Source organism: Mytilinidion resinicola (assembly GCF_010093595.1).
Source record: "Mytilinidion resinicola strain CBS 304.34 unplaced genomic scaffold BDZ99scaffold_15, whole genome shotgun sequence".
Taxonomy (NCBI): Eukaryota; Fungi; Ascomycota; class Dothideomycetes; order Mytilinidiales; family Mytilinidiaceae; genus Mytilinidion; species Mytilinidion resinicola.
In genome coordinates, this window is record NW_022985451.1 from 651,795 (window position 1) to 678,744 (window position 26,950).

The 26,950-nt window shown below is 51.9% G+C and overlaps 8 protein-coding genes across 8 annotated transcripts; 3 read left to right on the forward strand and 5 right to left on the reverse strand.

The window, feature by feature from the left end:
* Positions 1–4,927: 4,927 nt before the first annotated feature.
* On the reverse strand, positions 4,928–6,458 carry BDZ99DRAFT_500889 (NAD(P)-binding protein; the record flags this gene model as incomplete). The annotated part of the gene is made up of 3 exons (XM_033723757.1): positions 4,928–5,422; positions 5,484–5,847; positions 5,924–6,458. 3 exons carry the CDS (start codon positions 6,456–6,458, stop codon positions 5,224–5,226), a joined length of 1,098 nt encoding a protein of 365 aa, XP_033573808.1. The 3' UTR covers positions 4,928–5,223.
* A 654-nt stretch (positions 6,459–7,112) lies between these two features.
* On the reverse strand, positions 7,113–9,070 carry BDZ99DRAFT_500890 (uncharacterized protein; the record flags this gene model as incomplete). Its single annotated transcript, XM_033723758.1, has 2 exons — positions 7,113–8,790; positions 8,858–9,070. The coding sequence occupies 2 exons, from the start codon at positions 9,068–9,070 to the stop codon at positions 7,375–7,377; spliced, it is 1,629 nt and encodes a 542-aa protein (XP_033573809.1). The 3' UTR covers positions 7,113–7,374.
* Positions 9,071–9,637: 567 nt separating this feature from the next.
* Positions 9,638–12,050, reverse strand: BDZ99DRAFT_393871 (L-amino-acid oxidase; the record flags this gene model as incomplete). Its single annotated transcript, XM_033715861.1, has 3 exons — positions 9,638–9,860; positions 9,908–11,181; positions 11,469–12,050. The coding sequence occupies 3 exons, from the start codon at positions 12,048–12,050 to the stop codon at positions 9,638–9,640; spliced, it is 2,079 nt and encodes a 692-aa protein (XP_033573810.1).
* A 1,474-nt stretch (positions 12,051–13,524) lies between these two features.
* Positions 13,525–15,555, forward strand: BDZ99DRAFT_479230 (uncharacterized protein; the record flags this gene model as incomplete). Its single annotated transcript, XM_033722220.1, has 1 exon — positions 13,525–15,555. The coding sequence occupies one exon, from the start codon at positions 13,525–13,527 to the stop codon at positions 15,553–15,555; it is 2,031 nt and encodes a 676-aa protein (XP_033573811.1).
* Positions 15,556–16,272: 717 nt separating this feature from the next.
* Positions 16,273–16,677, reverse strand: BDZ99DRAFT_523412 (uncharacterized protein; the record flags this gene model as incomplete). The annotated part of the gene is made up of 2 exons (XM_033725802.1): positions 16,273–16,498; positions 16,547–16,677. 2 exons carry the CDS (start codon positions 16,675–16,677, stop codon positions 16,273–16,275), a joined length of 357 nt encoding a protein of 118 aa, XP_033573812.1.
* A 1,322-nt stretch (positions 16,678–17,999) lies between these two features.
* Positions 18,000–21,430, forward strand: BDZ99DRAFT_448424 (kinase-like protein; the record flags this gene model as incomplete). Its single annotated transcript, XM_033718064.1, has 3 exons — positions 18,000–18,178; positions 18,332–18,690; positions 18,750–21,430. The coding sequence occupies 3 exons, from the start codon at positions 18,000–18,002 to the stop codon at positions 21,197–21,199; spliced, it is 2,988 nt and encodes a 995-aa protein (XP_033573813.1). The 3' UTR covers positions 21,200–21,430.
* A 1,093-nt stretch (positions 21,431–22,523) lies between these two features.
* On the forward strand, positions 22,524–24,040 carry BDZ99DRAFT_448427 (putative monooxygenase). The gene is made up of 2 exons (XM_033718065.1): positions 22,524–23,275; positions 23,328–24,040. Exons 1-2 carry the CDS (start codon positions 22,560–22,562, stop codon positions 23,842–23,844), a joined length of 1,233 nt encoding a protein of 410 aa, XP_033573814.1. The 5' UTR covers positions 22,524–22,559; the 3' UTR covers positions 23,845–24,040.
* On the reverse strand, positions 23,961–26,673 carry BDZ99DRAFT_500896 (uncharacterized protein). Its single transcript, XM_033723759.1, has 2 exons — positions 25,853–26,673; positions 23,961–25,537 (listed from the first exon to the last, which is right to left on the reverse strand). Exons 1-2 carry the CDS (start codon positions 26,568–26,570, stop codon positions 24,147–24,149), a joined length of 2,109 nt encoding a protein of 702 aa, XP_033573815.1. The 5' UTR covers positions 26,571–26,673; the 3' UTR covers positions 23,961–24,146.
* Between the last annotated feature and the right edge of the window lie 277 nt (positions 26,674–26,950).

Here is a 26,950-nt window from a genome sequence, read left to right on the forward strand (position 1 = left end):
TTCTACAGGGCGCGGATGGATGGCTTGTGTGTGGAGAGTCGAGGTGAGACTGGAGCAAAGCCGCCCGGGATGCCGACCGCGAGTGGAGCCGAACCGGCAGAGAGATGCCAGGCGTCGACAGGGAGAGTTTAGCCACGTTTACGCCCCGTTTTGCAGAGAACGATCACCGAAGCTTATGGCGCCTTCGCCGGCATCCATTCACCTTCCGTGCGCCGTTGGCGATGCTTTCGCCCCACCTAATCGCCCATGACAACAGCCTGGTGGGATGGGAGCGCCCCGGGGCATCTGGTGTGCTCCACCACGTTGGGTATTCTGGGCCTCAGTCAGATACGGCGGTTGGGTCCCCCTTTCTCTCGCAGCTTATCCACCACGTCTCTCTATCTCAGCGCGCACACACGCACCACGCTGGCCTCAGTGCTTTCTGCCTCCTAATCGCCATCCCTTGCACGCCTCCTCTGACCCCGTCCCCACCCATCCAACCACCGTGCCCCTCTGCCCCTCCGCCCTCACGCCCTCCTGCCAACGCAACCCCGCATATGCCCGCCTCATCTCCCGCTGTCAACGTCAACCCATGTGCTAGCCGCGCCTCCCATCCCGCACGACGCACGCGTGCCTGAGGCTGTGAGCCCAGCCGCCTGCACGTCTGATCTTTCCTGACATCGTACGTCCCCCGCGCCGGCGGGGACCCAAGACGCAAACGCCCTCGGCCAGGCATCCGTGCGGCTGATTCATGCATGCATATGCAGCCCAAACCGGCACAAATGCTCGAGACTCAGAGTCGTGGTCTTGGCTAAGAACGCCCCGGCACTGCACTGCGAATGCGCCGTGCCGAGATCTTCGGCGCAGACGTTGAGGCACGAAGCCGGGGCCGGGGCGTGAGGGATTATATCGCGTGGTGCGTGTGCTCCGTGGGACGTGGAGCTGCAGGTGGCAGGAGTGGCTGCGCTTGGCGCTGTGGTGATCGTGGACGAGATGGACTGGGCATGCGACGAGTGCGATCGAGGAGCCTTCCTTACGATCGAGGAGCCTTCCTTACTATTCGCGCCGTGTAATTGGCTGCAACTGTACCTTTGTAGCGTCTTGCCTGATGATGCTCTCACGAGAAGAATGCAACATTCGAGTACGTTCGAATTCCTACTAAATGGGACAGAGCGTACTGAAGGCTATCATCCGACACCGTCTACAGACCCGCTGCCTCTTTCCAGGCAAAGATGGGTAGGACCCTCGTCCCCTACGTCGTCCATCCCACTTCTAAAGCCACACCAGGTCGTCACAACAAGCGCCACTCACAGGCCGCCGCCTCACCAAAGCTTCCAAGGTTGAGCGAATTTTCAGCCACCAAAAACCCGACTGCCCTCAGGCCTCGGGAGTTTCAGGCCCTTGTTCCATGTACTCCGCTGTTCTAGAAGAAAGAGCACAGGCACGACAGGGCATGGACCCTAGCGGGTGACCGCGCATCACCAGCTCTTTTTCCTTGTCCGACCTTCTCCTTCAGTGTATACTTTCCACCCGCATCATCATACGTGCGCGAGCGGCCTGTTGGATATCTGACAGACTGGACTGTGTGCCTTGTTGGTGGTGCTCCGTGCTGCGGATGCAGCGCAATCTATAGGTTTAACGCCGTCCAAAGCCTCATTCAGCAAGGGCCATCATTCACTTCACCCACCGCATTCCATCTCTCCTTCTGTCCTTATTTGCGTCCCTGCATCTACGAATCATCACGCGAGCTTTCAAGCCGTCGCTTCTGCGTGCCACGAAGCCCCGCGTTTCTGAGCATGCAGGGTGGGACGCACGCATCCCCGCAGCTCCTTTTCCGGACACCGCGTACCCCACGCTGCAATGCTGGAGTCCGACGCGCCACGGCGGCATCGTAGCCGCCTCACTTGTTACGTTTGACGGCAAGCCTCGTGGTGGTGTGTATCAATGGCTCGAGAGTTGTTGAGTAAAATATATTCCTTGGTGTGGTTGACAACGCATCGACTTGAGAAGGCAACGAGGCAACTAGATCGGGCGGTCAGGCATCAAAGACGGCACCAGCGCCTGCATATCCGAAATCTGCCGCGCACGTATGAACAACTTTAGACGGGCGCTTGGATGTGAGTGCCATCATGACGATGCGAGAAGCCCGGAGTATGCCGATAGAATTTATGCCTTTGCGAGGCATCAATCGAAATGCGTGCAGAGCAATAGCAACAACTGAGTCTCAGTTACAGGCCCCTGAGCATGGGCTTTGCAACTTGTGCGAGAGACAGGGTTGAATGGACGTGGCATGCAGAGTATGAGTAAAGGTAGGCAGCGCAGAATCGGGCAGTATATGTGCGTGGCAGTGCATTGTCGGCGCCTTAGCACATATCCAAGCAACGAAGCGACAACTAATCTTCGATTTGTTCCAATCCTAAAGTTCAGATAACTCTTGCGGCTTTTCCTATCAACTTGTCCGGCATGGAGGCCGTGGCCGCGGTCTCGAGCATTGTCCAACTCGTCAGTTTCAGCGGTGTATGTCTGCTTAAAACAGCTGAAATATACCGATCGAATGCCGACATACTCGACACAAACACAGACATTGACCTCGTTACAAATGACCTCGTTCTATTGAGAGTTCAGGTTGAAACTGCGATTGAATGTGCTTCCGACACGTCTCTCGTCAACCTCTGCACCGCAGATAGCCCTGAGAAACCCTGAGCTGCACATGCCGTTTTTGAATACAACAGGAATGCACGCATCCGGCGACATGGATGGATTGAAACATGACCGAGCAATAGTTATCGGTACTGGCGTCCCTTCTTAAGATCCCCTACTTCACCGTCCTCGCCAATGCTGATTTCACCAATTTGCTCTCCTGCCTTGACATCTCCAATCTTTAATCTTACGTTCTTCAGCAGCCTGATTCTTCCTTCCGCGTCTAGAAACGTCCCATTTTCAAGTATTGTTTTTCCGTCATTAAGCGATAGTGCCGAGAGAAAATCCGTAGAATCGGGTGCTAACCGGAGAAAGCTCAGAGCGGTGGAGGCGATGGTGGCGAAGAGCATCAGCAGAGTCGATATACAAAGCAGTGCCTGCCATGTGTGGTCGCAGCTATCGCGGCCAATGAAGTCTCTCCTCGCGGCAGGGGCCTCCTCCAGTCTCAACCCACTCCGCAAAGTAGTGGCTTGCTGCGCCTTCCAGCCTGTGGACGCATGCTATGGTTGGCGTATCTCGTAAATGCTGCGTAACAAAAGGCCTTTTAACCCTGCAAAGGCTATTCCGGCCAACCACACACCTCCGGTACCGTACAGCCTCTCTTCACGTCCGGTAGTCTAGCGCTAAGCTGAGTCGATCCTAGTATACCTCTTTTCTGGGCTAGTACTTAACCGACTTGAGGATTGATTGACCAGAACGTTGCTATTCCCCCCTAAAGGCACCCGGAGCTGCTCCCTTATACGGTAAGTCTGTGGCTTGATATTAGAGAGTGACCACCGGACGTGAAGAGAGGCTGTGCCGCCTGCACGCTAACCATACCTGGGCAGCACGCGTCCGCAGGCTGTAACACAAACCCAAGTGCAAAATACAGACTCTCCCACGTCCGGTGACCTAGCGCTAAAATCAAGCCACAAAATGACCGTATGAGGTAGCATTTCCGGACGCTTCTAGCAGGCCACTAGACAATCAACATTTAATCCAGTTCAACATTAGCCCAGAAAGGAGGTTGATGAGGGTCGATTCGGTTTTCGCGCTAGACTACTGGACATGAAGAGAGCCTGTACTATCATGGACGAAAGCCTTGTCAACCATGAGGAATACGCCATCAAAAGAGAATATTTCCGAACGCAAGGATTGAAGATAGCAACGAAAGTTTGCATGAAGCTGCTGCTCAAGGATTACACTCATCTGAAGCGGAAACCACTGAGACGGTTGAGCTCAGCTGCCAAGCTAGCCATGCGGAGCACAAAGAGACGTAAAGTCAGATTGCAGAACTAAAAGAAGCGCTAGATGTTTTGACGGAGCAGATTAAGGTTCGGGATCAGGACCTGAAGCAACTCCCCGCTGCCAACAGTCGCACCAAGAACAAGAAGAAGAAGAAATTACCAGACGAACGAAGCAATGCAGCGACTGCCGCACTGCTTGCGCTTAAGACAATGTACAGGTCCTCTCCACGCAAGGCTTCCCTTCCATTCTTCGATCGTAGTCAACATCTAATCGCGTCATAGGCTGTGCTTGTCACGGAATAAGGAGCTGTATGCCATGCACGTGGTGTATTGGATGATGATGATACAGAAGAGAGAGAGGTCTGGAGGAAAGCGAGACTATATACAAGAGGTGACACGTACCTGCCGTGACCCTCACAGTGCTTGCTAGTATCATAGTATGAAAGCTGGCATACTGAGAACATCCGACACAGCTATGTTCGAGGACGTCTGAAATATCACCAACTATGCTCGTAGGATATCCCTGGCGTCGATGATTAAGTAAGCTTCATGGTAATACCTCTCAGAAGAGCAAGATCTTCTGCACATTATACCCATTTTCCCATCTAAATACACTACAAGTCGAGGCTTCCTAGAGGATAAAGACTCCCTGCACACGATACCTATTGACGCTCGTATGAATGGGTATGAGAGCAGTGCCACATTGTCGATCCACAAGAGATGGAAAAGTAATGGAAGCTTCAAGATACCCCACTAGCAAGGAGAACCTTAAACGAACTAGAGAGATTCGCAGTAGATGGTTCATATTGCGATAATGCATCGTTATAGTCCATGTTTGCAATGATTATGGTTCTGAAGATACACCTCGTTCCAGAAAATGTGCCGATATGGCAGCTCGTATCCAACGTATTCGACGAGAAAGTGAGCATGGGGAAACTGGCCTCATACAGACGATGGCCTGTATTTTATTTTACTTAAATTTTCCTTACTCAAATGGCCCATCATCCAAGCGCTTCAGATTTGGGGTATTTAGCTTTCTTCTCTTAAAGTCGAGGTATGATGTCTGCGGGTGACGAAGCCCGGGTGTTCTTGATTGCTTTGACTTCAACTTTACGTTAGGATTCCGGAGCGATATTGGGTGCCGAAGGTGCCGCATCTTTATCATTGAGACCTTTGGAAGAGTAGGTCTGGTTATTGATTCGTGTTTATACCGATCCCTCCGATTCGTGTTCCAGACGGTATTTCGCATTCTGTGAAAGCACAAGCTTTCTGCAACGACTGTTCAGATATAGCACCTACGTCTCGAAGGCATTAGCCCTTAGGTTTGTTCGACTACTTCCAAGCGGATCTCAATGACCACTTTCCCAACATGCTTCTGCGATTTCAGGTACCCGAAAGCTTCCTCAGCCTCTTCAAATGCGAACGTCTTATCAATGAGATCTTCGAAACGCATCCGGCTCGCACTCACGATCTGATTCAAAGCCTCAAACTCCAGGCGAGAGCCGACATTGATTCCTCTATTAGCGTAACAAGTCAGTAACAACACTCTTTCATAAATACAAAAATGGGAATACATACCGAAGCGTGACAGTCTTATCAATCAACGCTGATATCAGCCCCTCCAGATCTTTCGCGTCCTGCTTCCCCAAATACCCAACCTGGCTCACGATACCCCTTTTCGCCGTCGCAGCAATACTCTGCAGCAGCGAGCTCGTCCCGCCATTCTCAATCACAATATCAACCCCCTTCCCCCCATTCAACCTCACGGCTTCCTCTTCCCACTTCGGATTAGTCTTGTAATTGATCGTCTCCACCAAATCCGCATACCTCCCCGCAATGCGCCTCACCTTCTCCAACTTCTCATCCGAGCTCGACGTAACAATAACCCTGCACCCAGCAGCCAACGCAAGCTTCAGCACCAAGAGACTAACACCGCCAGTACCTAACCACACCCAACGAAATCAGCATTCCCACTCCCAACCCCAAAGTTCATGAAGAGAGCGAGGACAATCACCCACCCTGCACCAAAACCACCTTCCCACTCCCCACCTCGCCCCCCACCGCCAACGCACTCCACGCCGTCACGCCTGCACACGGCAGCACGCTCGCTTCCGCGAACGTCAACCCCTCCGGGATCCTAACCACCTTCTCCTCGTCGAACACGACGTGCGTCGCGAGCACCCCGTCGACCTCCCCGCCTAGCCACTCCCGCGACTGCTCGCGCCCCGTCACGCTCGCCTGGTCCAGGATCGGGGACACGCGGTCGCCGACGCTGAAGCGCGTGACGCCCGAACCGGCGGCGATGACGGTGCCGGCGGCGTCGGAGCACGGGATGCCGGTCGCGAGGGTGGCCCAGGGGTTCGTGCCGCGCAGGATGTTGATGTCGCGGTAGTTGAGGGCGATGGCGTGCAGACGGATGAGGAGGGAGTGCGGGGGGAGTTCGGTGGCTCCGAGGCCGGGGAGGGGTTCGGTGGTGAGGGTGAGGGTGTTGGGTGCGGAGGCGTCGCGGCGGTAGACTTGGCGGTGGGTGGGTGAGGGGCGTGAGAGAGACATTGTTGGGTGGGAAGGGGGTGTTTGATGTGTTGGTGATGTTTTTATTCTTGAAATTGGAGGGTTTGTTTTATTGTATAGAGATGATGGAAAAGGGCAGGGAACACGTGACCACGACGGTTTGTCAGACGGGAGATGGATCAGCGAGGCGGGGGCTGGTGCTAATTCTCGATTGAGAGATGGAGTCCCTATTGCGTGATTGATGGTGGGGAGTATGGAGGGGGATCTGAAGGTTATCGATAGATTTGAATCATGCTATTCGAGGTTGAGGTAAGATAAGCGTGGGTGTAGAGAGAAGGGCGCGGATAGCAACGATAGCTGATTGGGTGGAGACCGGGCCTGTGGAAGCGAGACTTTAGAAGCGGATGTTATGGAGAAGATGGTACTTGATTGGTTAGTTCTAGAACATGGTCATTGACACTGCTCCAAGGTTTTAACATCGCTCGAAGTGCTTTCAAGAACTTTTCGCGATCTAGAGGAGACTCAAGCTCCGAGGCATTCCAGGAATCGGTACATGTTGTCCCAGGCCACAGCTGTCTGAGGTGGCCCAACCAATTTACAGGCCGTCCAGAACAGCTAAACTTCATCTCGTTTTGATTATTGAAAGTGTGTTGGGGTACCATAGACATCGGCAAGACAGTGCATAGACTTCTGATTAGGCATTGTATCATTCATTAGTGCAGCAGTGGAGACAACTAAAGAAAAGTCGCCACCCACTACGCAATCCTACCTGCATCCTTAGCAGCCTCCCCGATCCAAAGCAATCATCCAAAGCCGCCTCCATGCCTCCCAAGCTTCATATCATAGCCCCACCTCCCTCTCGCTATAAAGACAAGAGAATGCAGCCAACTTACCTCATAAAGCTCCCTTCACCTGATCTGGCGATCAGTCAATCACGCTCAGACCTATGCATAGTTAACTAATGTCGACCGCGCTTCGCGGGCCTAGTAGCCTCGCTCTTCGGCTGAACAGCTCGGCGAGTGCTGCGCGTAATCAGTGCAGGCGACGGAGAAGGGTTACGACCACGCTTGAGTTGTTTGGGAGCTGTAGAAGCCTTAGGGGCTACAGTCTCGGTGGTGTTGTTGAGGCGGTGGCGAGTTCGATGAGCAACGGGCTCTTCATTGACAACGGTTGGGTAATTGACTGAGGCAATCATGCGCGGAGCACCGCGGCGAGGGGCGACAGGCAAATCGTCGGCCGGAGGAGCTTGAGCTTGGATCTGCACAGCGTTTGCTTCAGTTGCTGGAGAGAGGTTCGCAGCTGGCTGGTCGACCAGGGGATGCTGAGCTTGGGACGGACGAGGAAGCGGAAGCGCGGCTGTATGCTGGGGACGGCCACGAAGGACCGCAGGCTCGGGGTTGTGGAGGGTACGAAAGTCGCGAAGAGGTCCATGGTCTGAGGCAGAAGGGTCGTCGTGACGATGCTCGCTCCTGAATTGACCGTTCCGATGCATATAAGCCCTGGAACCCAATAGAGCTACTGGCTGCTGCGCGGGAGAAGGATCATCACTCGATTCGCCCTCGTATGTTGTATCTCTCACCGAGAAGGAAGAACGATGACGCCTGTCATCCGCGATAGCATCGATTATGGCTTGACGGTCAGCCTGGGTCATGGGCAGATCCTGCTGTTGATACGCAGAAGCAGATTGGGGACGAGGCGGCGATTCAATAACGATGACCTCGCGAGGGATTTGTACTTGACGCGGTGGAGCGCGTTCAGGTTCCTCGCCTCGGCGGTGATGATAAGGAATTCCTACTCCATTGTAGCCATTGGGTGCGTGAAGTCGCTGCGAGCCCGTTCCTTGGTATGCTGTATCCTCCTCAAGACTAATAGGGTTTCCATATGAGCCGGGTTGCTGCTCGTGGCCAACAGTCGAAGCGTAGGTCCGCGCTCTAGGCTCGTTGGATCGTGTAGCATCATTGCCACCAAAGACTCCGCCCATCCTCGACATGAGACTATGAGCAAGACCGCGCGACTCGCCGTCTCGGGCACGCGACGGTTGCTGCGTGTCCTCTTGGCCATGATAACGAAGAGTAGGTTGAAAGAGCGGCATAGTATCATTGGGTCGAGCTATCGAGGCATCATATGCGTGATCTATGTGATGGAGATGGCGGAAATCAGGCCACATCGCAAGGTCTCGAGGTGTTCCCGGCGCAGCCCTCACCCACATATCGTTCTCAACCAGAGCATAGAAGTGATCCAACTCGTCGACAGAACGGGGTATCACTCTGCTAGCCCATGGTACCATTGGTACCATTTGTGGGAACGGCGGGCGGGGGGTCCCAAAGAGTGTAGCGCGACACATGGGGCAGCTCGCTTTGCCCTGATCGAACCACTTGGAGAGGCAGTTAGAGCAAGGGATCACGATTAAGGTTACTAGAGAGAATCCTTTCTTGTCTTACCTTCGAGAGGCAGTCCGCGCCAAAGATATGACCGCATTGCTTGATCTCAATAGCATTGCTCTGGATTTTGGCCCGAGGAGCTTGATAATCTTCGAAGCAGATGGGGCACGAATCTTGCCCGTTGAGTTCGTCCTTCTTGGTGACACCGTCGCGAAGGAAGTCCTCCTTGGTTGGAGGGACTTTCGTGGACGTCTTGGGGTTTGGGTTCTCCATGGTCCGGTAGCAACACTATGAATGTTAGCAAGGAGCCTGAGCAAAAGATGTTAGTCGACATTCCTGTCCACGGAAGAGTTGATGCTCTTCTTGTCAGTGGTGTTCCGTGAAGATCTTAAAGTTGACCTGTCTGGAGCAGGTGCAAGCGCGGTTGAGTGGAGACACGGTTATATGCGCCAGCTTAGCCCCGCTTTTGTTGGCGTGGCGACGGGTCGTTCAGTGAAGTCAATATGCTGAATGTGTCCCTCACGAATGGTTTTTGGGACTCCCGACTGCGTGAATACTGTGAAAGACGCTCTTCGAAGTGAGACAACGGGAAGGTGAGGCACTTTAATCCTCATAGTAGCATGAAATGATATCTTGCAAACATGGAGGTGACAGGATGTGTTGGAGGTCACAACATCAGACACGTGACGGATATTTTGGCATTCCAAGGTTACCTACCTAGGTGTGTGGTGTGCTCTGTGCACTTTCACCGCTGGTGGCGCATCAACATAAGATGCTGACTGAAAGACTGAACACACACTCATTTCCTAGCAAAACCTTTTCGTGTAAGACCCTGTTTAGTTACATACTTATCCACCTCGCCATCCAAGTCTGGGTGATTTCCTTGGCCTCATCCACAAGTCCCATATCTAGAAGCAACTGGCTTGTTCCTCTGACGGCACTTTCGAGAGCACTAAAGATCCAAGCATGGGTGAAGCTGGTATGCTCGCCGATGAAAACAGTATGCTTCTCGGTGTGGAAGTAAGCGGGCAGGTACAGCTCTTGCTGGCCTACCATTGGTTCACTACATAGTATTAGATACCTATCAAAGTAAGGGTCTTCCGCACTTACCACCATGAGCCGGCCTGGAACTCATTGTTTTGCCAGCAAATGCGATCATAAGCTCCCGTGTACTGCTCTTGAGCAACCAAGCCGTGCGTCTCGATCATGGCCCTTTGAGTTAAAGCTACGTGCTCGGTCTCGGTCATACTACCCAGGGTCCGTGCAGGGGTTCCGGACGAATACGAGGCTAAAATCACGCCTGGGCCAGTGGAGTTGATTCTATAGCTTGGATAACAAATATTCCCAATGCCAGGAATGTTCGTAGACCCACACCCGCCAATGATTGGGTACTCAAGGTGTTCCCAAAAGCGAGTCTTGTAATGAAGCGCAACCTTGCAAGTATGCTCGTAGTTGAGCGTATTGATGGCCCGTGAGAGGAGCGATGTATATGATGGAAGGCGCCACAAGCGAACCTGGGAGAAAGGAACGGCAACAATCGTGTAGTCGAAGTCCATTGACTTTGTCTCAAGGTCGAAAGGATTTCCCGGCCGCCATTTGACAGTCATCTTCTCGGTTTCCTCATTCCATTCCATCTCCTGAACTTTCGTCTGAAAAATTGTCCGGTTCAGAACAGACGGACCGAATGCCGTTGGAAGACGACTCAGTCCTTGATCAATAGTCCTCCATTCAGTAGCACCGAAGTATACCGAGTCATACTCCCAAGATGGGGCATAATCTGAAGTCGAGTCGGTCTCATCAGTAATGTTCAGGTCTGTCTTGAGAACATATCGCAGGTAACCCGATTCTGAGAAGTTGAAGTTCCCGGCTTGGACTGCCGCTTTGTGCGCTTGGAAAACATTCGTGGCAATTGCGCGGAGTTTGTCTTCATCCAGCCCGAGCCAATCATCATATGCAGCTTCAGCCTCCTCTACAGCAGTTGCATTCGAATAGGTGACTGTGACGTTGTCTGCTAAGGATGGGTTAGCTGCGATCTCTGCAGCACCAAGAATGGTCCCATCCGGTCGCCTTTTAGATGTCGATACGGGTGCGTTTCGGCTTTTTTGTATCCATGGAATGAACTTTACCATCAAGTCTGAACCGTTTCCGTTGATCTGATTCAAAGTTGCTGCAAGCTGAAAAACCATGCGATGATCCAGGATCTGTATCGTTTCGTTCGTGTCTGGATCCGTGATACTAACTGGAAACCTCATGGGTCCCATTTCCTGGTATTGGTACTGATTCGGCTTTGTGGCATTGAGGTAACTGGTGTGAACACGCCCCCCGATGCGGCTTGAAGCTTCTAGTATTTTCCAATCGTGAATACCGACGGAGTCTAGCAGGTGCTTCCCACACACGCCAGGCACGAAAAAAGTGGCACACTCATCAAGTATTCTGCCCGTGTGTACACCTGTCTACCACTGCATGGAGTGCTTCAACAAATTTCCCCATAGCCCAAGGCGAAGAGCGCCTATCTTCTTTAATTCCCTGGAAATACAGTGAAGCAACCCAAGCAGTGGCAGACAGGTATACACATGAGACAGATTATTCTAGAATTAGTGTGCCACCTTTCCCATGCCCCATGTGTGACAGTTGTTAGCTAAGTATCCGAGCATCTGAACGGTAGACTCACAGAAGTCATCAAACCAGACATTCCGCCTCCGAGAATACCGATCGTTTTAGACTTGGCAGAGGCAACAAAAGCCTCATCAGGTTCCTTCTCTTGTAGATGAGCAACGCCATCAAACCACGGTCCCATCGCATCGGCAATATCCGCGAAGGCAATGTGTCGCTTTTCTCTCCGCTTCTTTACAACCACTGGTCTCGACTTTCCCACGAGTCTGTTTACCACAAACGCATGAAGACATCCTTGATCCGGGGTATCCTCTCGAGGCAACCAAACGAACTTGGTAGGGCGGCTGTGTTCCCAACCAATGTGGCGTTTTGCTAGAGGATGGTTCCCGATGTGAGTATTTCCTAGGCAATGATGCGACTCTTCTCGCTGGGATATATCGCAAGAGCCATAATGGATTGAAAGGTGGCCATCTACCGGGGTGGTATAGCTAATCTTCACATTATGCATACCATTGGCTTCCACTTCAAAGGGGCCTTTGAATTCAATGGAAGGATGAGAAACAGATATGGGTGACCCCAGTTGTATAAGCGTAGATAGAAGTAAGCTTGAAGCCAGAAATCCCCTTGGTGAAGGCGCCATGGTGGGTACCGATCAGAATGAAAAACCAAGAAAAGTCTGGGCAAAAGGGTTGCTATATTTTATACTACGCCTGCTTACTTTCCAAGTGTTATTAGCACTAGAAAGTAATTACTGAGTTGTCTGACAAACCTACAGAGTATCCCACTTATACACCTGGTCAGGATAGAAGTAAGATGATCGACAAGCGTGAGATAAAGAATACGGGAGAGGTTCCAGGCGTACCAAGAGAAACAGTCGTGGGGCGACAGATCGATGAGTTGATGTTACACGACTAAGATACGGAATATAATCTGGCTAGATATGTTACTTAATTGGTAGAAGCTCAATGCTGCGTCCTCATTCATGTGTATACTTTTTCAGTAAATTATCATTAACGCATCGCTACTCTCGAAAGCGAATTTTGTCAAAAGCGAGTTCTGTATTAGTGTTTTCCGGGAGCGGCTTTCAGTCAGCCGAGATCTGTGTAGTTCTAATCCATCAAGGTGACGACGCCCAGGTTGAGCGGCTCTCACCATGGGCCGAGAACTAGGTTTGATCGGCTGACATTGGCCGCTGGTGGCTGTGTAGAGGTCAGATATTTGTGATTGTCGGAAGTCATAGAGGTGCAGCGATTATGCAGGCCGGTGGAAGCCAGAGACGAAAAGGAAGGTCGTCAGATGCGGAGCATGTTGCGGTTTGCAGGGAGGTGAAAGGCCCCTGTCTTGGCATGTATTCCACCTAGCCTATCACGAGGGGCATTAAAAAAGTGGCACTCTGAGTTTGAACAAGCTGTCTCACGTGTACACCTGTCTGCCGCTGTTTGGGTTGCTTCAATATATTTTCAAAAATCTGAAGAAGAGAGATTCTCTTCGCCTTAGGCTATATGGAAATGTATTAAAGCACTCCATGCAGTGGCAGACAGGTGTACACACAAGCAGAGTACTTGAGGAGTATGCCACCTTTTTCATGCCTAGCGTGCCTATCTAGTATGGAGCTACTTCGGGATCTTTCAGATTTTTGGAACTCAATGAGAATGCGCCCTTTGGAGACAGCGCGCATTATCTCTACGATCTTTTCCTCTGAGCCGATACACCCCATTCTACACATCTTTAGTCACTATCTCATGGCTCGCGGCCGCCCAGCTCCCATTTAGCATACCGCGCCATTGCCGCGTCATTCCAGTCCCTCCTGAGTCCGGAAACTTAACCCTCAGCTCCCAATGCTTCGGGCTGTACCTCGACAGCCAATACGAGTAACCTCCCTCCCATCCTACGTACTACCGAAGAGCGCTTTCGATACTTCCCGGCCACTCTTGTGGGGCTCTATACAATGGGAGAAATTCGTACCCGCCCCGCGGGCAGCACCCGCCGTCAAACACATCCAAGCCAAGATTAGTGCCGGGCAGGCAATTCGGGCGCGAAACCGTCGAGAAGAACAAGTTAAGATACGAATGCAGGGGAAGCTGAGTACCAATCGGCCGCTCAAAAGGCTCAACATGTCTCTTTTGGCTGCAAGCAAAAACCTTGACGATGCCGACAACAGACGCGCTCTCTGGAAAGCCTATAGCTTCGCGAAACAAGCCCATCCGAGCTTGCTGCAGTATATACCGGATCGAGCTTGGGACCTGCTGTGGGAAACGCAATCCGCCATAACCCCGGCCAACCCGAACTGTATGGAGCATCAAATACAACTAGTGCAAGACATGAAGTCAATCGGCAGACCTCCGACAGTTGCTCAGAATATCGCCGAACTTGAGGCGACGTTTATGACTGGAGAGCACGAGACTGCAATACAAAGATGGGAGGAAGAATACAACACGAGGACTGCGAAATCTGCTCATGGCTACAAGCCTGAATATCTGGATCTAGGCGTTCGGATGTATGCGCTTACAGGTAATGCGCAACGGGCCCGCGAGGTTATGGATGAGCTATACCAGGCATACCCGGGATCAGACCCGCGTCTCATGATAGGAGTCGTTCGTGCACACACACGAATTCAATATGTCCCGGATTACATTTGGTCTCTTTACGTTCGACTAAAGGACCGACTGGGGCCAGCAATGACATTTGAAGATTACGACACATGCTTTGTCGGTTTCTTGGAAGGCAGCCGTGTTGACCACGCAGTCGCCGTCTTCAAGGACATGGTCTCAATTGGCTGCCTTGCAAGGTCGTTCATGCGTTGGCAAGTTCAGCAAACGTTGAAACGGCTGAGAGCGATGTTAAATGTCAGCAAGAGTCTCGAAGAAGCTAATATGGTCGCTCTTTCTGCGATATCAGTCCTGCCGCGAGCATATCACAATCACATCTTTCGACGCTGGATGATGCTGACTGTTGCTAAGAACTCACCAGAGTCAGCTGCTCAATTACTGGAGCTGATGTTTGAACGCGGTCTTAACCCTGGAGCTTTACATTTTAACCTGGTCATCGGAGCATTGTTACGCTCAGGAACAGAGACAAATGGCGAAAAGGCGGCGTTAATGGGCTGGAAAATGGTCGAAGAAGCCCTTAACACGTCCTCTCTACAAGATACAGAATTCCAGCAGTTCTACAGAATGCAACATAAGCCAGTTCCTAAGCAAACCGGAGATCTCGACGGCCCTCTCATACCTTTTTTCCTGGCCAGGCCTATCCCGATGGCAGACGTGACGACCTTTGCACATCTCATTCGTCATCATACTAGGAACTGGGAATGGAATCATATTGAATACCTACAGACCGCTCTCGTTCGACTGGAGAAGCCTCCAATTGCTCCTCTTTTGAATGCTTTGATGATGGTAGACCTGCGGCGTGTTAAGTATCAGGAAGTCTGGAACAGATTTGACTCTATGACACACCCTCCGTTAGGTTTTCCGCGTGTCGTTCCCAACGGTGGGACCTATCGAGTCTTATGGAAGACGCTGAGATCTGCACTTGGCGATCACCATACCTGGGATTTCGAATCGCTCCCACAACCACGACAGTTAATGGCTATGATGGTGGAGTGGTGGACAGAGCATGTAGGATGGCATCAAACAGAGAATTATCTGCGAGGCCTCACAGGGCCAAATCGCGAAATCACCGGCCTGATCCAGCATTGTTTCAGCTACACCAAGGATGTCGCCGGGGCTTTGGTTGCCTTACACGCTCTGAAAACGCGATTTGGTATATTTCCGACCCAACAAACGGCTGAAATCTTGGTCAAGCAGATGGCCTGGATCGATCTCCGCAGTGAAACCAAAGAAGTCCGATATAGCTACAAAACATCTGGAGTTTTCATACGCAACGTAGACAAGATTTCACGAGTTTACCAAGTGCTGCTCCGCCGACGACTAGAACAATTGGAGAAGACCGGCGTCAATCTGATCGAGATGACAAAACAAGAACGAGGAGAACTAGACTTGAACCTGTTATCGGAGTTCGTCCGTGTGGTAATGGTGCGGCAGCATAGCGCTACAGAAGTGGAGAACATGATCGAGGAGGCTAAAAAAGACATGGGCGTCCCGAATATCTCGACCGGCGATTTGAACAGCTTCGAAGTTTCATGAAGAGGGCTGATCTCAAGAGAACGAATTTGTCCCAGCTATAGACGTATTGTTGCGACGCAAGCTCGAAAATTCCCTAAGAGGGGAGAGCATGCGGAAGCAGAGGCCGTTGTGGTAATTGTTTCGACGATTTAGGGCTAGGGTATCCATCATCCATCCGTCATCTACGCTTGCCAGCTCATTTCTAGAGCTTCATCGACCCGTGTTCATTCGAAGACGCCTCGTACGTCTCGAATTGAAGACAAATTTTGGATTTGAGATCCTCAAGGGCAGAGGAGTCACTACCCTTGACGACGCTGCCTCGTGCCATGAGAATAGGAAACCCGCATCTATGTGGGGGAAGGGTTCTTACCTACAAAGATGTCTTCTTTTGGGTCTTGTAATATAAGGTATAATGATGCTGCGTACCGTGGGACTTGTAGAGAGTAGCTACTTCCCTCAGTCTTTCTGTGACAGAGATGTATTATCACGTCTGCTTTCTCGAGCTCGGGCGTTTAGGGAACACATCAGTACAGTAGAGGCGTACTTGACCTACAAAGGTAGCATTTTCTGGCGTCCACTTGCTATACTAAGATATCATAACTCCATTCTTCCATTCATACTGATACAAACTGCTCCAACACCTGAAATATTTTGTCCTATTAACGATCCCAATCCTATCCCGTTTCCCGTCTCCATCACCATGAATGGAATTTGGCCAAGATGGTTCCAAGCGATCCGTTATAGTCCAAGTGGGTTGTTCGCCGTCCCCTTGGTCGTACTCCCACTCCCCTTCTTCGCTTGGTTGGATAACCTCACGCTCTCCTTGTTGCGTGCCACACCGAGGGGGTTGGCCGCGGTTCCTGATCGCGCTCCAGATGCGCCAGTGGCATCTTTAATGCCGTTGCCGTAATCGCGGACGGAATCGCCCCAGCCGCGGGATGTGTTGGTTATGCTGTTGCCGGCACTTGTTAACGTAAATGCGGACGGCGAGAAGCAGGTTAAAATGGCTCACCTTGAGCCAGCCCCTCGGCCAGCGCCTGCGACTCCATTGCCTACTGCTCCTACGACGCCGCCTGCAAAGTTGCCGATGCCTGCGGTGGCGGTGTTCATGGTGCGGTTGAGCCAGCTGTCGTTTGGTGCCATTTGGAAGATTATTTTATGTTAAATTTGGAGAACTTTGTGGTGTGTAGTTTGGTCTATGTAATTTGATGCTCTTCTCAGATGGGATCTTGATTTATATCTTCGCCAAGTTGTGAGGCGGATGCAAGGTGTGGCTGATGATGTCAGAGGACGTGGAGTGATTCAGGGATTATCCCGTTCATGGTTTCCGGGGCTGCATGGAAGATTCGGAATACACAATGGCACTCTATTTCTGGCTTTTGCTTTTCGTCACTTGCAGTTCTAAATATCAGCATTTTGTATTGATACCTTTGTAGAGACCTTGTGGGCTTTCGTAGCCAAAGCGCCGAACGCGTGACTTATAGCGCTAGTGTTAATTAGATCTAGCTCCATAGCACGGACCTCAAAGCAAAATAAGCGGGACGCGACTCGCCGCTTTTCTAACGACCCTTGAAAGTGGATCTCAGACCTCAACTCCAGGGAAACTTCAGGGACCAGATATCTCGAACAGCTCCCCTATGCACCACAACGCCCAGAACTACGCCCACAATATCGAAAACTAACCCTTGAAGTCTCCCACTTACATCTAATTAACGAGAATGTCCCCTGAGGAAACAGATGTGGTCCTATGGTAAGGGGAAGACAAGTGTTCCCAAGTCTACCTCTGGTGGAAGGGTTCTTAAGCATTGTTGAAGGGTAACACTTAAGGAAAGCTATGAAGTGAATCCAGGAATTGGCCACTCGTAGCCCCGCAGTCAAACACGTCTTCACACTTGCTGGTAAGTCGCGTTCTTTACTCCTTCAACTTCCTCACAACACCACACTCCACCACGCTTTGGATGGCGGAGCCCCTGACCATGGCGGGCGGCAGTAAGGAGAGGACTCCTACCACTGGGGGAACGAAGAAGAGACGTCCAACCCTGAAGAAAATATTCTCAGATGTCGCCAAATCGATCCGCTCACATAAGTACAGATCGTCAGACGACGACCCCTTCCCCTACGATCACTCGCCGACATACGTTCCAGCTGGCCTAGGCTTGAATTCGCCACCCCTTCTCTCCCCGGAATCCTCATATAGCGCACCTTCCACCCCTTACCCCGGCGATCCAGGTCCTTTCCCGCCGTTCCCAAATTACCACAGCCGACCCACGACGTCGGTTTCTCAACACAAGGGCAAGAAGCGGACAGGGACCAGGAAGAAGAAAAGCAGTTCCGATCCGTTGGCTCCTGTTTCCTCCTTCGTGCTCCAGCCTGTGCCTCGAATACCGTCCCATTACCTGCAGGGCGACTCCTCGGACATTCCCACTATCAAAGCTGGACAGACCCCCGACACCCTCGCTATGACAATGGCTAGCTCGCAGTTGCAGCTGCCGGTTACAACTGGCACGAAATTGAAGCAGATAGAGCAGGCAAAGGAAATGCAAACGCTCGTGGAGGAGAGAGCACGCCGAGCTGGCGGAGAGCCTCCCCCGTACGAGTTCCTCGAATTGATTGGAAAGGGGTCATTCGGTCGTGTGTTCAAGAGGTTCGTAGACAGATCTTCCCTCTGGTCGGCAACGGCTACCCCTACCCACCTACCAAAGCAGATTTATCCCAAGACACCCCCTCCCCGCACTCCTCCCTCCCCTCCCTTTCTCTTTCTCCCATTGTTCTTAATCAATGTTAAACCATATGACAGCAAGAGCCGCAAAACAAACGAGCTCGTTGCTGTAAAGATTCTAGATGTGGACAATCCAGACTACATCGGAGACAACACACTCGACGAAACACTCAAGGAGATCAGCGTGCTCCAACAACTGAGTATTAGCAATGCGAAACACTACGTCAACATCATTATGGAAGCGCTTCCAGTGCACAACGAGCTGTGGATCGTCAGCGAATACTGTCCTGGAGGCAGTGTCTACACATTGATGAAGCCGACACTGATGACTGCCGCTCCTGGTCTCGAAGAAAAATATGTAATAGCGATTGCTCGTGAACTTGCCTCTGCTCTCAAGTTCATCCACGAAGCAAGCGTTCTTCACCGAGATCTCAAATGTTTGTTGTCAATTCAACTTAAAACAGTCCGACGGTTAAGGCTAACATGTGCACAAAAGGTGGCAATATCTTGATATCCGAACAAGGAAGATTGCAGCTATGCGATTTCGGAGTATCTAACGTGCTCGAACCTCAGATCGCCAAACGCTCTACAATTGTCGGGACTCCAAACTGGATGGCCCCCGAGCTCCAGAGAGAATGGGTCAAAGACATAGATCGGAACAACCCACTGCAACCACAGCCTATCCTTTACGGATCAGAGATTGACGTGTGGGCTTATGGTTGTACCATCTTCGAGATGGTCACTGGCGCGCCGCCTTTCCATAGGCTACCGCCGGAGAAGCTACCTGAGCAGGCACCACCAAGGATAGAAGGCGAGAGATACTCAGAGGGTATTTGCCAACTTGTGGCCTACGTTCTCGAGGGCCGGCCTAAAGACAGACCCACCGCAGATCAAATCCTCGAGCACCCCTACCTTGCCGATACATCACAAACCCATCCGACCAGCATGTTGAAAGAACTCATTGAACGTTACATCAGATGGGAGCAGGGAGGTGGCGTTCGTGCGTCGCTGTTCAACATGTATGGCGCCCAGGCTCCGGACCCCCTTGAGCCTCATGACGAGGACGAAGATGAGGATGATTGGAACTTCAGCACCACAGATGAATTCGACCGCCGATACTCTCGTTATTCGTTATCTGACCCATTCGGTACCGGTTCTGCGCAACAAACCATCACCAGGTACAAGCTACCCAAACCAGACCCCGACGACCGGTTCGGACAGCTCCTCCAACGCCACCAGGAACAGGCAGCGGAGCGTGGAAAGAAGAGACTGGATCGTATCTTTGATCCTAATTTAACACCGTACAGAAACAGCATCACATCTGAGCGACCTCCTTCGGACCTTATTCTTCGCGACTTCAATCCCGGAGTTCCAAACCGAGAAACTGTTATCGATCTTGACTTTGCGGCACCCGTCGTCAGGGAAGGGCCGCCTATTGACCTAGGAGAGATTCCTACTCTAAAAGCTAGAGGGCGAACGATTCGGGAGCTCGATGAGGAAGAAGAAGAGCAGTACAACTACTATGACCAAGATCAAACAGCGCGACGGGCAACACAGGATTGGAATTTTACTATGGCCCAAGAGGAGATTACCGCGCGACGAACAACGAAAGAATGGAAACTACCAAAGCCGAGAGAAGAGAACATAAATCGTCAGACAATCGAATGGACGTTCCCAAAGGTGGAACCCGAAGAGGACCCTAAGCCACCAGAAGACTTGAGTCTTCCTATCCTCACGGCCCCTCTGGATCACAATCGTCGGACGACCCGTGATTTTGTCTTTCCGGCCAGAGAGCCAGACGCGCAAGTCAGCAGTATGTCCGACCAAGGTCCTACTCTTCATGCGTCACCTACTCTTGGAGCTGGATTTCGACCACAGCTACGCCACGTTGCAACGGAGCCCATTGGTGCTGCATTTGAAGATTTTCAGCTTAGCTCAGCTCCAGAGTCGCCACTACGAACGTCCATGATTGATCTTGATATGGCCTACATAGCAGAATCCCAGCGACCTTCGACCGCGAACTCCGCGACTGACGCAGATGCCACCAATGAGAATCCATTCAATCTAGAAGATCAGGTCAAGCGCACTTCCACCAACAACCGGGCGTCGTTCCATCGCCCAACTCAATCTGAGCCTATGCAGCAGGTCTTGGGTCTTTTGACACCTAGTGACGAAGATCCCGAACATGGATACGGCTCGGACCAGGACCAATCATCGTATCACGGTAGTCTTCACACACGAGGCGCGTCAGTCTCCCAGCAAGACATGAAACCGCCTCCTAGCAATATCCGGCAACGCCCACATCAATCCCATCATCAGCCATCGGCCTGGGATACATGGAACCACAATGCAGCTTATGACTCGGAGTACTCAACTTCTAGCCCGCCACCATCCTACAATACCGATCTTTCTGCAGACGACGACGAATCGTTGGACGAGCTATGGGACCAGATTGAAGCCTTGACGACTGGTGATCTCAGTCAATGGCCTCCACGCCGCCCTCGTCGCTCGCCGAGCCAGGACAATGATATCGCTAATCTCCCATCCGACTTGGACGACTTTCCTCACGCATCGTCTGAGACAATCCTGGACACCCTGACCCAGCCAGGCATGGCCTCTGCGCCGCCGCGAAATGGCCTCCGTGCCCCTCCTGGTCCTGGTGGCAGGCTGACAGTCAATTTCCCTATTCCCCGAGGCCCAGATCCGGAGGTTCTAGCTAGCGACACGGATCCCGATTTGATGGCCAAGGAGATTCGCAGATCGACGTGGGAAATGTACAACGCGCTGCACGTGACGCATCAAGCCTTTTCTGCAGTCAAACGACTCGGTATTGGCGATGGTGATGATGGTGGACTCGGTAGCTCTAGCGGGGACGGAGGTGACGAGGATGAGGATGACGGGGGTGAGGGTGGCACTGTCAGGCTGGCGAGTACAGCTAACAGGTAAGCGTCTTCTTTTTTCTTGGCGTTGATGGTTGGCTGCGGCTATGGCTGTCGCAGCTCTAAGATGGGACTTTTCTTGGGCGCTGATGGAAGGCGGGCCCAGTTGGCTGCGGCTATGGCTGTCGCAGCTCTAAGGCAGGATATGCTTTGGAAAAGGAGATGAGATTATGCGGTGTCTTGGGGGCCTTCTCATGGGCATTAGGTGTATACTACAATTGATGATTTACTACGTGATGAAGACTGCGGATATAGTGACTAGCTGAAACTCTGCGTAGAGTCTTCTGCGACTGCGTGTAGTGCGTCGGTGTATTGACAGAAACATGGGTTTGAGTATGCAGACGGACTGTGATATGCTACTTCGGCTACTTGTAATGCTTCAATTGCTTCAATGTCTTGGTATATATTGAAAGCAGTAGACAAAGTATATAGCCTACAATAGGATGAGTGGGACCTCTTACACAAAAATACGAAGGTATTCTCGAGCAGAATCTGACTCACGTGATATCAGCCCCTGGGAGTGGCCACTTTTCAACCCACGGACCTCACCAGCCTCCTCACTCTGGACCCGCGCAGGCTCCAGGCAGCAGCGATTCCATGACCTGCCACGGCTTTCGATACGCTGGCCGCTAGCGCCTTGGCGTCATTTCGCTCGGTATATAGCCACCCCCCCCCTCGGGCTCCTTCGCACGAATTCCATACTTGTAAGCCTCCTCTTCCTCTCCTGCTTGGTTCGCATCACAGCTAACAATCTTCACAGACCTTGTTGGGGTGGCTGAGCTCATGAATTCGGTCCACCTAGCAGACTGTCCTGCATTGCACAACGTGGCGACGGGCTGTCATGAATCTCCCTCGGGGGCTTCACCGGCGTAATTTTTGCTGGTCCGCTTTGTCTTGCGACTTTTCATTGACTGACTCGCCTGGTGCGGGTGGTTGAAGAAGAGTTCTTCGCTGAGGCGACATGAGGGGTTTTGCATCGTGGTTTTGCATCACATCACATCACGTCTCCGACTTCATCAGAGGAGCACGTTGTCGCGACCGTTAGCTCTACCGTAGAAGGCTGTTGAGTTAGACCCACAGCTTCGTTTTACGTACTGTCGAGTTCAATCGCCTGTACAGAGGGTAGGATCGTGCTTACCATGACAGGATACTCCGTGGTTCTTTCGTTAGGCAACCCGCCAGACGTCTCACTTATTGAATGGATGTCGAAACGCTTGACCTTTTCTGCATAGCTTCACGCGTCATTGCTTACCTCGCGTCTTCCAGCAACCACCATCGCCTTCAAATATGGTCCGGCCTTATAGATTCAAGTCACTCGTACTCGCCCTCCGCCACCACATTCCCTTCCCAAAGCCTCATCTCCAACAATGACATCCCCAAACCCAAACCCCCGCGTCCTAGTAATCGGCGCCGGCCCCAGCGGCCTCGCCATCGCCCAAGGCCTCAAAAAAGCCAGCATCCCCTGCACCGTCTTCGAACGGCAGCCCCAGAACCTCGAGTCCCGAGACTGGGGCATGTTGCTCCACTGGGGCACGCCCTACCTGCTCAAAACCCTCCCGCCTGAGCTCCAAGCCCGCATCCACGAACCCCGCGTCGACCCGCACTACGACTACTCGGAGCCACCGAAGCGGATGAACATCCAGACGGGCGAAGTCGTGGGCCGGTCGGTCGGCGAGAACCTCGTGCGCGTCTCGCGGCGGAAACTACGGAACTTCCTGATCGAGGGCGTGGATGTGCGGTGGGAGAAGCGGCTGGCGGACGTACGAGTGGGCGAGGGGGGTGTGACGGCTGTCTTCGAGGACGGGTCTGAAGAGGTAGGACAACTGCTCGTTGGTAGTGATGGGGGACGCTCCAGAGTCCGGGAAGTGCTGCTGGGCGTTGAGGCCGCGAGGTCAGAGGAGACGCCGTTTACGATGATGAATTTCTCAGAGGCGAAGTATACGGCGGAGCAGGCGCGGTTTCTGAGAAGCGTGCATCCGATTGTGCAGCTGGGGTATCATCCGGGGGAGAAGTGTGTGGCTTTCCTCGCGGCGATAGATACGGCGGATCCGGACCCGGCGGGGTGGAGGTTCCAGAATTTCATGTCTGTGTCGCTCGCCTTCGAAAGATGGATGGCCGTGTGCTGATAGGAACAGATCGTGGGCTGGCCCGCCATCGACTAAAGACCTCGAAGATCCAATGGCGCGAGCGCATTTCTGGAAAGAGAAGGCGGCGAATTTCTGCGAGCCGTTCCGTACCGCTGTGCTGAACATTGATGATTCTGCCGTCCCTCCGATTGACGCATTGAAACAGTGGGCGCCCAGATATTGGGACAACCTCGGCGGACGGCTCACGCTCGCTGGAGATGCGGCGCATAGTATGGTTCCCAATCGGGGTCAGGGGTTGAATAATGCAGTGCAGGATGCAAGTTGTATAGTAGACGCCGTTGTCTCCGTTGTGAAAGGTGAGTCGACGCTGAAGGACGCGATTGATACGTATGAGGCGGAGATGAAACCGAGAGGAAAGAAAGAGGTGGAGATGAGTTATGAGGCTGCTAGGATCACGTCGAGGCTGATTGACGTGCCCATGGGATATGAGTATAACTTGGATAAGGACTCAACGGCGAGGGGAGTGAAAGCTGCAGGTGGAAAGTCCGGCACAGGTTGGGACTGAGCCTACGAGATTGTTCCTTAGGAGCTAGATTGCATGAATTTACCTTTTCAGGAGCGGTGGTCAACGGCTAAGGAAAGGAAAAGAAACGAGAATATTATATAATCTCCCAGCTATGGGAAGCTCGTGTAACTGCTTCTAGGATTAACATCGACATTGTTGGTCGAACAAGATGTAAACCCATTCTATTAGAATAATTATGCGCTAAAACATCTGTGTCGGTGTTGAGAAAGTGTATGAGAAGACTAGACTTTCATGAATTGAAGAATAAGCTCATCTGCTTCATGACCGCTGGATTACCACCATCATACATGTTCATCCAAACCATCCCACCCAATCCCATCACCTCGGTACATGTTGACTTCCCCGGTTGCATGATCGAAGGTCATTCTCCTTCCAAGATAGGTTTCTACCTTAGCATGTGGATGTCTCTGCCGTAGCTTGCTTCTTATGTCGACATGTGGATGCCTATCGCGGCTATGTGTCGAGTCGTGAATTTCGATCCCATACAGTTGCAGCTGCTTGAGTGAAGGCCATTGCGCCTCTTCCATCAGAACAGGCAAAACGATTGCGACAAATCTGTGATAGCTGAGTCCATGGCTATAATATTGCATGAATTCGTCGCTGTCTGTACTTTCCACCTCGATCTCTTCGACTGACAGACGATCCTCGAGGGTGAGGTAGACAATTGTTGCCCTAGCGGTACGGATGATCGAGGCCCAGGTTTCTAATGCCCGCTTGTCTGAGAGCGCCGAGTAGTAAGCACTATGCCAACTATCGATATCGAAGGCGGGTTCGCCAGGTTTACACAGCCAAAGTCGCGTTAACACGGTAAATTGAGAGCCTAAGCCTTCTGGCATCCAGCAGAGCGGACGAGGGGCTATTTGTTCCTCGTCGAATTCCTCCACGTCGTCGAAAGCACCGATCTCTTCCTCAGTCATCCCTTCATAGTCCTCTGGAGGTTTTAATGCTTTGGGTGGAGGGTTCGTCCGTTTGTAAGGCAAGGTACCACCGACTGGGTTATCCAGCAAAGCAAGCTCAAGATCGACGATGTGAGACGGTCGTTGACATAAGTACTGGACAAATTCGCGTGGAACATACCCCCTAAGTTTTACAGTGCGGAGTTTAGCTAGTGGCTGCGCATCAGAGTGAAATGGTTCCAATGCGGCCCACGCGGCATCCACTTCTAGATATTCCAGATTGGTGAACATCATGAAGACGTTCCAGCAATTGCGGTTCATGTAGCCATCCTCATACGGATCCACGTGCAGGCAAAGCCACCGTACCTGAGAAGCCAGGCGTCTTAATCGTTCTGACCCGTCTTTCTCAATATTTTCAAACCTCGTGAGAAAGACCCTCGCAACGTCTGCATGACGACTGTCGAGATAATGATAATCTGTGGGCCCTATCTCTGCTAGATGCATATAAGGCCGCTCCTCGCATCTGGCGTCCGTATTCCAATGGGGATACGCGTAGTCCTCATGATACGACGGTCTATGAAGCTCGACTTTGGTCCAGAGAATTGGTTCCACAATCTGGTGGCATTTCTTGCATACTTGCATCAATTGAAAAAGGTCCCCATGGCGAAGGTAACGTGTGACTTCAAGAAAAAGCTCTGTAGGAAGACCGTCGATTGGGGCAGCCATGGCAATATCGACGATGAGTGTTTGGTGAAGGGGAAGCAGAGGAGCGTCTTCTAAAGTGGGTGAGTCGAGGTGTGTTAAGACTATGGAAAAGCGATACTGAAGCCTGAAGGACTCCATCCCCTGCAATGCCCAGCCGCCAAACCTTGCCATTCCAGGAACGATGCAAGAGCACGTGCTGCAGTTTCAAGTTGACACAGTTCAAGATAGTAAAATACATTGCGTTCCCAGGCACTTGGATATATCTCCAGGGATTGACATCTTAACATCTATACCCCAAATGGTAGATCTGTGAATTCCAGGCGCTGTCTCCTCTAAAAATCCATCACCACCGCCGTCTTGCGCTCAATACCATATAACTTCCTCACGATCCTCTTCTAGTTCCTCTTCCTCCATTTCCAGTCCTTCTCTCTCCACTTCCACTGTGACACCGTCCAATTCCAGTTCCTCTGTCTCCAACTCCAGTCCCCATCTCTCAAAATTCAGTCCCACTCTCCCCAGCTCCCGTCCCCATCTCTCAACTTCCTGTCCCACTCTCCCCAGCTCCAGTCCCCATCTCTCAAATGCCAGTTCGACCCTCTCCAACAGTTCCGGTTCCCCTCTCTCCAAGTCCAGTTCCTCTCTCTCCACTACTGGTTCCCCTTCCTCCACTTCCACCGAATCGTTTTCCCCAAACTCAAACTCCAAATCCATAAACTCACTGTGAAACTCAAGGATGAAGCTCTCTGGAAGAGCTTCCAATATCTCAACAAAACCCTGCGGAGTCTGGGGGCCGGCATTAGAGAACAAGGCCGACACCAAACCCCGCCTTTGTTCACCCGTGCGGCCGTTGAACAACTTTTTCCGACAGTTAGGGCACGATGGGTTCTCGTCCAGCCAGCCGGTCAAGCAAAGTTTGTGGAAGAAGTGTCCACACTGCCTGATGCGCACAGTAGGGTTTTCGTTTTCCGTGACTACACAAGAATCTTGGCAAATGGTGCATTGCTCGTCTGGGTCAAAGGGGGCAATGCGGTCGGTGCCAACGGCGAGGAAGTCCCATTTGTGGCGGACTTGACATACAGTCGTCTCGGTGGTGGCGGAAGACATATTTGTGGGACTGTAGAGGTTTTGCTCAGAAGTGCTGAGGCTTTGAGGGGGTTTTGTGAAAGTATTGTAAGAGCGTAGTAGTGTAACTGCGGTGTAGAGCTAGTGGTGGGTCGGCAGTACGTCTTTATGAATTTTTACTGAGTTTGGGGAGTGCGTAGTGGTGTGTTGGTAGAAGTATAGTTGCTGAGGTATGGAGAAGACGTGGCGACATGGGGGTGCATCGCCTTCATATACGGAAAATTCAGGTGCACTCTGAAGGTGCGCTCTGACTTCCTTTAGAGGCACCAGAGTTCGCAGATCCACTCATATCCCATGGGAGATATTAGAGTTTCATGCGTGGAGCGGTAGAGGTGCTACCATGGTTCCTAGGGGTTTCGCTT

Excerpts from the sequence above, each read along its gene's own strand:
- BDZ99DRAFT_500896 (XM_033723759.1), bottom strand. The coding sequence starts at position 26,570 with ATGTCTTCCGCCACCACCGAGACGACTGTATGTCAAGTCCGCCACAAA. Across the intron at positions 25,538-25,852 it reads AGAGGAACTAGAAGAGGATC|AAGACGCTCCTCTGCTTCCC; the intron begins GTGAGGAAGTTA and ends CACCCACTTTAG.
- BDZ99DRAFT_448427 (XM_033718065.1), top strand. The coding sequence starts at position 22,560 with ATGACATCCCCAAACCCAAACCCCCGCGTCCTAGTAATCGGCGCCGGC. Across the intron at positions 23,276-23,327 it reads TGGAGGTTCCAGAATTTCAT|ATCGTGGGCTGGCCCGCCAT; the intron begins GTCTGTGTCGCT and ends TGATAGGAACAG.